Source organism: Trematomus bernacchii, unplaced genomic scaffold (genome assembly GCF_902827165.1).
Source record: "Trematomus bernacchii unplaced genomic scaffold, fTreBer1.1, whole genome shotgun sequence".
NCBI classification, from domain to species: domain Eukaryota; kingdom Metazoa; phylum Chordata; class Actinopteri; order Perciformes; family Nototheniidae; genus Trematomus; species Trematomus bernacchii.
The window spans coordinates 6242530-6254256 of NW_022987477.1; the positions used below are offsets into that span (position 1 = coordinate 6242530).

Below are 11727 nucleotides of genomic sequence, written 5' to 3' on the forward strand. Positions count from 1 at the left end.
CATGTCAACACCACCGGGCGCTATAAAAAGCTATTGCGCCAAAACTAGAATGAGTCATATGTTCTTATTTGGTGATATAAATCACACACACACACACACACACACACACACACACACACACACACACACACACACACACACACACACACACACACACACACACACACACACACACACACACACACACACACACACACACACACACACACTGGCTGCTGCTGTTTTCAGGCCCCTCTGTACAAACAGTAGCACATTTTCCTTTACTACAGCACATACATGTTATTGATGAGTTACTGTAAGGAGCTCTTTTTACATTTACTGGAATGTTTTTCAGTTTCATTAAATAACACAGATGTTATATCAACACAGAATTCAATGTCATTTGATATAAGTTTGGGCGAGTACACAATGACAGTAATATTCACCAGGAGATTACTGTAACACTGTCATGGTGGAAAGTTTATTACGATGTATTTGGCTATGATTGTTACAGGAAGGCACTCATGGTGTGGTGAGTCAGGGTTAGGGTTAGGACTGGATCAATATGTTTGCACTTGCAATGCAATTAGATGATGAGTAAGTGACATCCTTAATGCTTAAATATTGATAAAGCAGATTAAAAATGATCAAAACTGGTTGAGAAATACCTATTTTACTCGGATTATACAAAGACAACCCTGATATTATTCTGATTATGTGTTTATACTATAAATTAATTGAATGCCAAACTCATTTAAAGTCCAGAAAGCAAAAACGTGACATGCCGGCCTTTTTTTAACGGTAACGTGCAGTTTTTGCCTTTATAGGGGAACATCAAAATGTTATTTATACTGTTTTAACCTTTTGAAAACCATTGTCCCATAACCAATATTCTTAACACATACAGATAATTAAAGCTGAAGTGATTTTGCTCTATTTACCTTTTCTTTTGAATTGACTCAGTAATGTTAAATGGAAATAGATCTTATATCTTGTATAAGACTGTTTTCGAGGTCTATACATTACAGTAAACACCTCCAAATACTCCGTTGCACTTTTCTCTGGTTACCACTTGGGTGCAGTGCTTTCTCAGAGTAAAAGAAGATGTTCCGTTGCAGGACGCATTTTCCTCACATTCCTTCCCCTCTTCATATTAAGGATTCAAAGTGTTTCTCTGTGCTTGGCAAACCGTCACATGACGTCAGAGCCAGACGAAGATCGACCGGTCTGAATCGCCCACTAAAGATTCCACACATGATCCTGATACCTGTGTGTACCAAGCTGTAATGAACAGTGACTAATACAGAGAGTCATGAGAGCCTGCAGTATAGAAAAGGTCAATCATATATAATGTAAAGCAACCAAACTGTACCATTTTTAAAGTACTTATACTTCAGTTGAGTCTCCCTCAACTCCACTACATTTCAAAAGGTAATATTCTTATTTTACTTTCAGATTACAGTTTTTCTTTTTCCATACACGTTTGCTGGGGCCCCTTGTCATGTTTCAGATGTACTGTATGTGAGTTGTTGGTTTCATCAAATAGACATATCCCCTTTCAATTTCTCAATATGCTACAGATTTGGGTAGGGGCCAGCTGGGAATCGAACCAGGGTCTCTCATGTATGAACCCATGATGGCACCATAACGGCTCAAAATATGTACAATTATTTATGTTTTCCAGGCAAGCAGTTGCAAAAAAATCAGCATAAATGTATGTGGCCGACTTTTCGTTTTTTCCCCTAACTTCCATATCATCTCATGACCCCTCAGATTTGTCCTTTTGGAGAGACTTGACACCTATTGGGAAACAATGAGATAGGAAATCACCAGAATGAATCAGAAGCTCATTAATAAAAGTTCCTGGAACAAGATGACTCAGATTCAAGATCGACATTATATTGAAGTATCTGGTTATCATGCTGATTCTGACCTCTGACCTTTACAAATACCAAGAACAATTATAAACAGACCGAGATCTAAAAGCAGTGTCATATTTCAGCACTGGACAGCTCCACAATGCAAGAGTTACAAATATAATATAAACAGCTTTTTCTATAAAGTCCAATACAAAAAAAGCATGACGAAATGTTGTGATTTTTGAATGTTAAAACTGTATTAGATGAATGTATTAACTGATAACCTCTGAACAATACTTTAGTCATTGTTTGTGAAACTGACTTTAACAGAAGTAGAGGTGAAACATGTGAAAAATGACCCAAAATGTATCTGTAAATGAAGTCAACTCTTTGATGCCTTGGATAGAAACTTTTTGAAGCTGTCAGTCATATTTCAGCACTGGACAGCTCCCCCCCCCCCCCCCCCCCACACACACACACACACACACACACACACACACACACACACACACACACACACACACACACACACACACACACACACACACACACACACACACACACACACACACACACACACGTGATTCTACTGGCGTGACGTCAAAATGTTGACATTCATTCCCTTTTTAATTAATGATAATGTTTGAATCCAGGATCCATTTCTTTTTTATGACTTGGCTCGGGGTCTTTCATTGACGCGGGAGAAGGATGCACTCCAATGGGACGGGGTGGGGGGGTGCGATGACGCATCCGCACACCTCCCCTCTCCATCTCCATCTCCACCCCACCCAACCCCACCTACGTGACAAGTGAAAAAGGCATGCCTTTCCGATTCATGAATAAAAAACCAAGGGGGAGTTAAGTTCATAGGACGCAGGAAAGTTCTCCGCAGACAAATGTTTGGCGCTCTCCATGACCGAGTACACGTAGAAATCCCCGAGAACTGAGCTGCGGGCTGCACACTCGGAACAAGCACAAGACCGGAGAGGCGCTTCACTGGGGGAATAGAGGAAGAGGAGAGGAAGGGGGACAAAGAGAGAGAGAGATCCTATCTCACTCTCCAACTTGAGGTTCAGCGGATCGCAACTGGTAAGAGGAGACATTTTCTGGGCTTTTACGCAGCGTAAAAGCAGGGCGTGTGTGTGGAAAAAGTCAGGAGCGGCTGGATTTTTGCTTTTAAAACTAACTAGGTGTGGTGTTAAAGTAGCACTAACCTTAATGCATTCAATAATTGTTCCCATGAGTAGATGATTTTACACTTGTTCATTCACTTTATGTTTTTTCTTTTGCAGCAGGACAATGTCTAGTAAAGCGACTTTAGCCTTACTCATCTATGGAATCATAATGCATTACAGCGTCCACTGCTCACCTGTGGGGCTTAGCTTTCCAAGCGTTAGGTACGTACACCTCTATTTGTCTTTCAAGTGGCACTTTCCAGATGTTTATTACAATTTCTTGGCTTTGAAAGGAGGTCATTGTTGCCCTGAGCAGCAGGGCGCTGGCTAAAGAGCTGTTAGTTATGGATGTGGCTATAATAGCCTTTTGGATTACTGGATAACATCATCTGACAGCCGATCCATAATGCGCGGAAACATTCACCAGGGAGCCTCGTTGATGTGATTTAGGCTGCTGAGGAAGTGAAGCAGTGTCTCAATTTGTCCTGAAGCATTAATCGACCAATTTATGGGATGAGATAATTAATAGACAACGATTTTTTTGGAGAAGAAAAAAGCTCCTGATTTTAAGAGGAAATGCCTTTTTGAATATAAAAATAGATGTTAATGGAAAGTGTGACATGTCTGGAGGATAATTAAAGAACATATGACATAAAAAAAAGTCTGGGAAAAACACGTTTAACTATGAATGTTTATTACTGAAGTAGAATTTAATAACATTTCTCGTTTTTGCAGACTTGACAGTGAGGTGTATGATGAGGATGGGAACTCTTTACCGTCCCTGGATTACGACAGAGAGCAGATGGAGGTGAGGAGCCCTCCGTCTGCGGCGGACGACGTCTTCACTTTGTATTTCCCACCAGAGAAAAGGTGACTATTTATCCCCATTTTACACAAAAGTTTTTTTTTTTGTTTCGTCCCAATGTTGGAGACATCCATGTTGAACGTCTCATTACCGTAGTCCTATTTCTGTCCACTTATGTTGTGTTCTATGTGAATCAATGTAACGTCGAAATGTTGTCAGTAACACAATGATTATTATTTGTTTATCCCTTTGCCAAATTAGGCAATTAACTAAAATTCCTAATTGGACTTAAATCGACCAGATCTTTTTTTTTTTTGCAGAATTATTTTTAAATAAATGAAATATTTTGCCCAAATTGCAGGTTCCTCCAAATTTCAATGCAACTTAATCCGGATAAAGAGATAACCTTAAAAAGTAAAATAATATAAACCATACTGATGAGCTCAAGGCCCACTATTCAATTATTATAATAATAGTGTTAAGATTAGATTTTCTTACAGTACAGCTACTTGAAATTGTTGCCTCTCTCGCTGGGTGTGTGGTGATTTTACTGTGTGGCTATCTATCATCCAGAACGGAAAGGCATGCAGACGGCATGTTTAATAAAGCCTACAGGAAAGCGCTGGGTCAGTTATCAGCCAGGAAATATCTGCATTCTCTGATGGCAAAACGTGTAGGGTAAGAACATCTTCTGTCACCTCTTTTTTTAATACTGTTTCCTGTCTTGTGTGCGTTTTTTTGGTTTTCTTTGGATTGCCCCTTTAAATCCACGCTGTTACACGTACTGTATATGTCTGTGGTCCCATTATTTCCCAGCATGCAGCTAAATAATCCTCTGAATCAGACTTAGTAATGCAATAAGAGCTCAAACAGGCTGATTTGGAAAGTGTCGTTTTCTGCTGTGTTGTAAAGGCACAAGAATGAACCGGCACAGGTTTACATTTATTTCCATATGAATAATTTATAGGATGGAGTCCCAGTGGTTCCAGATGGAAGAGGGAGGAGGGGCAATTACTCAAGCCTTATGAGCAGGCCTATCACATCTTATTGCAGGTCGAATATATATTGTCCTGGGACAGTTAAACAAAGTGAGGATATTTCTGATGCTTTGTTGGATGCAAAGATTCAAAATGCAAGCACACATGATACATCCCTTTGTGTCCTGCAAAATCAGATTATTCCTGTAAAAGAAGGACACAGATTGTTTTCTCCACAAGCTGACAAAATCAGATTATTTCATTATTTGCCCTCTAAAATGGTGACACACGCTCTTCACCTCGGCTCCACATGCTGCACATTCAGTGTAGGGGTCGTGGGAGTATAAATGCCTCAACGTGATGATAGTGAAACCTCTTGTCTCTCACACAGCGGGGGGAAAACGCTGGACGACAGCTCAGAGCCTCTGTCCAAGCGACACTCAGACGGGATCTTCACAGACAGCTACAGCCGCTACCGGAAGCAAATGGCAGTCAAGAAATACCTGGCAGCAGTCCTGGGGAAAAGGTATAGACAGAGAGTTAGAAGCAAAGGACGTCGGTCGGTTTATTTGTAGCATCCTCACCCTCCCCTCCTGAAAAAAACAAAGAAAAAACTTAAGTGTGCAGCCCCACATGAAGTCATTTTGAGATCTGAACAATCAGTGGATCGCTTTTGTGTTCTTAAACATGTATTTATGTATGAAGTAAGCCATTAAAATGAATATTTTGATAATATATTGTTTTCTATTATGTACTTACAGCACTAAGGACACACATTACTACTTTGTGGACCAATTTTTTCTTCATTCTAAAACTAAAAAAAGAATAGCCTCTATTTATGTATTCATTGATTTAGACCTATTTTTGAGGGGAGACAATTGTTCCCGTGACGATGTGCTCCGAACAGCCCCTGTCTTTTAAACGTTTAGTGAAGAGATATATGATTGTGAGGAAAATAAATAGTTTAAAAGACAATCAATGTATTGAATGCTGCTTTTTGTAAAGTGACATTAAGAGTTTAGTTGTCTTTATTCACAACAGCCTTGAAGACATAGGTTTTCACCCAATCCTACAAGACATAGACTTTGACGCCCTCCCGGACGGGGATGAGTTTGAGGCTTTTTTGGGAGACTGGCTGAAACAGTTCTCTCCCGAATTTCCGGTGAGTTTCAGGCTCTTTCCCCGAGGCCGTAATCCTTGCAGGGGCTTCTCATGTCCCTTCCTTTTTCACCTTTAACCCCTCAAACATTCTTCCGCCTCATTTGTGCTCCTGTCTCTCTAGAGTCTCACAGATGTGTACCCTTAATCATCCCACCATGTGGAGGGACTTTGCTTACACTGATTGATACAAAGTTACAGATTTATGGAACAAAGACAATAATTCTTTTAGTAGACCTGGGTTAAACCAGATGTGAGCCCTGCTGGCACTTTACACTTTTAAGATATCCCTTTTTTCAATTCAAAATGGGATAATTTCAAATCTGAGATGAGGACCAGAGTACTTTTGAGGTTTTTCTTTCTTCCGCACTATTTACAGAGTGAGATCACACCTTTGACTCATGTACATTGCCAATCCTGTGTTTCTATCAACTGGTTTCTGCTGAAGATTGTCTCTCTGTCCATATAATAAGTATCACTAAATCAGGCACATTTGAAAAAAGCATAAAAAAAAGAAGAAATGATACTTGTTACATGGTCACTCATTCATCTATTTGCTCTTGAGAGACATACGAGGCAGTTTGAACTTTTGTGTTTGAACTTTCTGGGTCTATTGTGCTTCCTTTTCTGTCATGTGAACCAATGTAAAAAAAAAAGAAGAAAAAAAAGAAAACAGTAGATTGCATGATTAAAGTAATTGCACTAGCCACTGCATCTGTGCAGCCGACTCCAACTAGATGGTTTTGCTTGCTTTCTGACTACTGCAAACATACATACCTGTCATTTCTCAATGTCGTTTTGTGTTCTGTTCTCACATTTCTACACAAACTGTATGTCGAACTTGAAGAATGATCTGAATGTACTTACTGCCGGCAAGAATCCCTCAAATGTCATGATTTATCATTCTGTTACTAAACCAACTGATTTTGTTTTAAATTGTAATATACAATTTGAAGTGGTCTTTTTCTGTAGAACGCCACAAAGGCTGCCATGATTGACACCATTAGATTCAAAGAAAAGGAGAAAGACATCGAGGAAATAAAGAAAGCAACGATCATGCAACGACATGCTTATTTTTGAAAAGTTGAGGGAGAACAGTTTGTAAAATCTGCAGGATAAGACTCACACATTCCCCCCCTTCTTACCATATTTGTGAGGAAGGGCAGGGTCAAGTTATTAGATCTGTGTTTACTGTATCAATCTTTCTTTAATTTTGCATTCTCCTCTAGGCTTTGTGACGCAGGAAGCAGTTTGCGGCTGTGGTGCCTTGCATCGACTTTAAAATCGCCATTGAATCACAGATGGCTATTTAGTGGCCCTACAATGCTGCACATCATCAGCTTACATTTCACTCTTTTGTTGTTGTTTTTGTGTTGCACAGACGTTTGATAGAATCTTTAGAAGCCTCCAGCTTTAGACAACAAGCGTCCTCGCTTGCACTGCTTTCTTTTGCACTAGACGTAGATGTGAACATAGAGGGAAGAATCAGTTTCCCGCTCTCCATGAAACGTTATATGTATGATATTGAAAGCGCCAATAGCCTTACAAAAATGAAATAATCTTCAAAGATATATATATATATATTTATTGTGTAGAAAGTGAATATTAGATTACTACTTCAAATGGCGATCTGCAAGGGTCAATAAATGTCTAAAAAAATAAAGTGTTGTAAGATTTGTATGAATAAATTTTTGTAAACAACAAAAAATCCGTCTAATCTTTGAAGCCAATATCACCATAAGTCTGTAAGGTTAGACACATTTGGGAGGTTGAAAATGAGTAATAAAACCCAAACGTATTATATTACAATTATGAACATAGACCCTGCCTCAACAGGTCTGACAGGAAGTTTCATAAGAAAGGAAAGATGAACAAAACCAGCTTGTGGAAGTCACAGACGGGGGAAAAAAATCAAAAAGACCACATACCATTAGACAAAGCACACATACATGCTCACACACACTTAATTCATGCTGAAATACCCAAAATAAAAAAGTGTCTATCACTTTTTGGTCCTCTTCAGTGTGGGTGTTGAATGTTGTGGCTATGTGGATGATCAATAACTACAAGATGTTGCCAAATAAATAAGCAACAATGGAAAAAGTGGTGAAAAGAAGACCAAAAGATCCACATTTCTGCCCGAATTTCACGGTGACTCAGTGGCTTTTGGCGGAGGAACGGTGCGACCAGTTGGCTGTGTGTGCACCCCCTTTCGGGACAGCATGAGTAAGGAGACGTGGGAAGGATCACCCGGCTCGCTCCACACTCGGCCTCGCTGCACTTTACACCTCTCCGGGACTTCAGCAGTCGCCACCAAAGGCCTGCAGTACTGGTGGAACAGTTGGCCGCTCTCAACACTGGTACATTCACTTTGATGCCAACAACAACAATGTTCACGCGTGAAGCAAAAAGAGCTCAAACATGCAGAGACATTAGGGGAATGGATCCCCATGTAATGCCATATCTACCTTTTTATGTGCAGTCCTACATGAAATGATCTAGGGTTGCAGCTACTATGGGAAAAGACATCTCTCCACATCATAACCCATCACAAAATATACCTAATGAAGTTTAATTCACTCATGGTTATACAAGAGTTATATCAGATTTCATTTGAAGGTTTTAAGACGAGCTGTGCAGGCTGTGGTGCAGTGGATGGACCAATTAGTCAATTTATAGATGACTATAGAGAAAAGGTGTTATGATAAAAGATGATAAATAATCAATTAAGAAGCAAAAAATCCTCAATTTTTCTTGAATGAATATAGTTTTTAGTAATTTAATCCAATGATAAAGTTTAATATCTTTGAATTTGGGTTCACATTTCCGGGATTAAGATTTTTACATTTTGTTGACCCTTTGACATAATTAGTAAATACATTGAAAAATATCTCAACATTTAATCGATATTAAGAAATAATTGCTAGATGCAGTCCTACATTATGTTCATACATAAAATACAGCAACAGTAGAAGACGGTGACATAACAACTGCACCCTTTGTCTTCTATGTTTGCACCTCAGTAGACCGGAGGGCAGGTCTAATGAAGTCTGAGTGTCTTCCTAAAGCAAGAAGAGGCTTCTTGCACATTGTGGCTTGAGCCTTCAAAGGGTTTCCCTTTACAATCCCTGAGGTGCAGGAGAACACCTAATGAGATGCAAATTAAGTTTTGAAAAACAAACAGGTATTTAAAAAAAGTGGCAAACATGAGCTCAGAGAGAACAGGTCTGACACAAACTTAGGTTATCTGCTCATACAGAGCATCAGCCTCAGAACAAACATTAAAGCTTATATTGATTTTCAACCTTAGGCAGGAGCAGAATGGTAAATACGCACATTAAGGGGAAAATGCTATATAATCGCTGTTATTTAATAATAAAACATGATGTAACCCATCAGTCTCCCTCCTGTTGAGACCCAAGGGGAGTCCCACCGTGGGTGCAGCAGGTGGCATTTGCACTTGTGTCAATCCAAATTACATCCAATTACCTCAAATATACCCCTCCTATCTGATATTATCTGATAATAAGTCACCACAGAGGATTGCAGACGTGTCTGCACCTCCCTGCTCTCAGGACATGCCCTGAAATATCTTTAAAGGGCTTCAATTACATCCTCACTTTGAGTGTGAGCAGTTGCAGCATCACACTGCGTTGTGCGGTCGTCTATATATGGGATGTCAGACTGAGCCATCACAAAGTCTGCCGTGTCTCCCCCCCGCTCCCCTGCGTGCGTAATAGCCCCCTCTCAGACGTGATGACAGGGCTTTGATTTTGTGGCCCTGGTCTCAGCTCTCAGAGGAGTGCAGGGAGAACATGATCAATGGGAGTGATCCGATTCCTCCGGCCCGTGCCAGACCCTTTCTTAACCCGGATAACACAATCAGCCAGTGTTGCCAGGCAACCGGTCCCAGGAGGATGCGTTAGGAGCGGACGGGGCGGCGTGGCCTTCCCGGGCACCCAAAGATCACCCTGGATATATTTCACTCAAATTGCTTCAGTCTCAGCTACAGTACGTTGTCTTTTACTGGCTAGGCTGATATTTATGCTCAGGAAAATAGAGGTTGAGTAATAGGTAGTGATTCATGAAAGTGCACAGACATAACGAAAGAACACAGACACAAACACTTGAGCCAATGTTTTCACAAAATTACTCACACAGCACAGCGAGAGCCAAGAAATGTGTGACTGACTAAGAAGTGCTAAAGGTAAAAAGTATTCTACGATTATGGAAGAAACATTAATTGTACATATGAGCAAGACATTGAAAGTGGATCAACAAAATGTAATATCAAGACTTTGACAATTGAGATTACGAAATGAAACTGCAGTGCATTATAAGTAACCCAAAGATGTAGTCATAACAGACAAACATTTGAAAATGAAATGCTAAAAATTCACTCTTAATAGTTGCGGTTCTGGCTCGGTATCAAGGGACAACCGTACGTTTTTAAAATGGCGGCAGAGGAAGCCACAGCTGTTGTAGTTGTGCCACTAAAATCGCTGTAAGGTTCCATCTGGTTACAATTGTCAACAAACGCCCTATAACAAAGATTTTGAGGGCCAAAGAAGTCAAAGTATCCAGTGTTTACAAGAAAAAGCTACAACATTATTAGTCTGCAGCCATGCTAGCAGCTCTGTGTGGCTTTACATAGCACGGCATTTCGTGTTATTAGTCACGAAATTAATTTAATCTATTGATTCGTGTTCACCAACACGATTTTCACATTTTTTTCGTGTCACACAGAACGATTTTAAATGCAATGTATTTCTATTGGTAGTATGTTTCGTGCCTGCAACACGTCTTTTTGTCCGGTCGGGTCTTGGAAGACCAGAAGCTGTGTGGTTCATAAAAACATGTTCTTACTCAATATCTTACCCTAAGCCTAACCCTATCCCTTTTATTTTAAATTGTATAATGTCTGAGTTTTTTTGCCGTCAGTGAGGAAAAGAAATGGGGCTCAGAGCCTCAGAATACTGAAATCTGTATTTTATGTAATCTTTTTTTCCTTCTAATTTGTTATTATTTGGTGCAGGCACGAAACATACTACCAATAGAAATACATTGCTTCTAAAATCGTTCTGTGTCAGAATACTGAAATCTGTATTTTTTTAAATGTCTTTTTCCTTCTAATTTGTTATTATTTACATTGCTTTTAAAATCGTTCTGTGTGACACGAAAAAAATGGCGAAATCGTGTTGGTGAACACGAATCAATAGATTAATTTCGTGACTATAACACGAAATGCCGTGAGACTGTGTTGCCACATGTGCTTTAAGCTAAATGCTAACATCAGCATGCTAACGTGCTTACAGTAGCATTGCTAACATTCGGATGTTTAGCAGCTTTAAGTTTACCATGAACTATCTTAGTTTAGCCTAGATAAGCAAAGATAAAATAATAAATTATACTAGGAAGATGATATAAAGTGTATGGAGTCATTTTTCACACTGTTTCTATTTCAGTCAAATCTTACTTTGATGTTGTCAGCCCGTAATACTCAGACTGTCTTTCTTACACGATAGACTCGTACTCAACTCCACAATCCAAACCCGGAGCTTCAACCCAGGATCCCCCTGCTCCTCTGGGGGCCGTGTGAGTGACAGCTTTCTGGAGGGGGAATCCACATGAAACCCTTTCATCAGTGCCGCCTCCTGGGCCCAGCTTGACTGACTGCAGCACGGTGCAAAAGTTCAGCCATTATGAAAAGCTTTTGCTGTGGTGAAGTGTGTCATTGTTTTAATGTCAGACCTCTAGCTAAGGATCATTTTTCA

General features: G+C 39.9%; 1 protein-coding gene across 2 annotated transcripts; it reads left to right on the forward strand.

The window, feature by feature from the left end:
• Positions 1 to 2712: 2712 nt before the first annotated feature.
• Positions 2713 to 7551, forward strand: adcyap1a (adenylate cyclase activating polypeptide 1a). Of its 2 annotated transcripts, XM_034145800.1 has the most exons (7): positions 2713 to 2927; positions 3131 to 3235; positions 3749 to 3883; positions 4392 to 4496; positions 5187 to 5321; positions 5837 to 5957; positions 7183 to 7551. In XM_034145800.1, exons 2-7 carry the CDS (start codon positions 3138 to 3140, stop codon positions 7189 to 7191), a joined length of 603 nt encoding a protein of 200 aa, XP_034001691.1. In that variant the 5' UTR covers positions 2713 to 2927; positions 3131 to 3137; the 3' UTR covers positions 7192 to 7551. The 2 variants fall into 2 exon arrangements, with proteins under 2 accessions (XP_034001691.1, XP_034001700.1); XM_034145809.1 differs by lacking the exons at positions 4392 to 4496; positions 5837 to 5957; positions 7183 to 7551 and having other exon boundaries at positions 5187 to 5789.
• The last annotated feature ends 4176 nt before the right edge of the window (positions 7552 to 11727 follow it).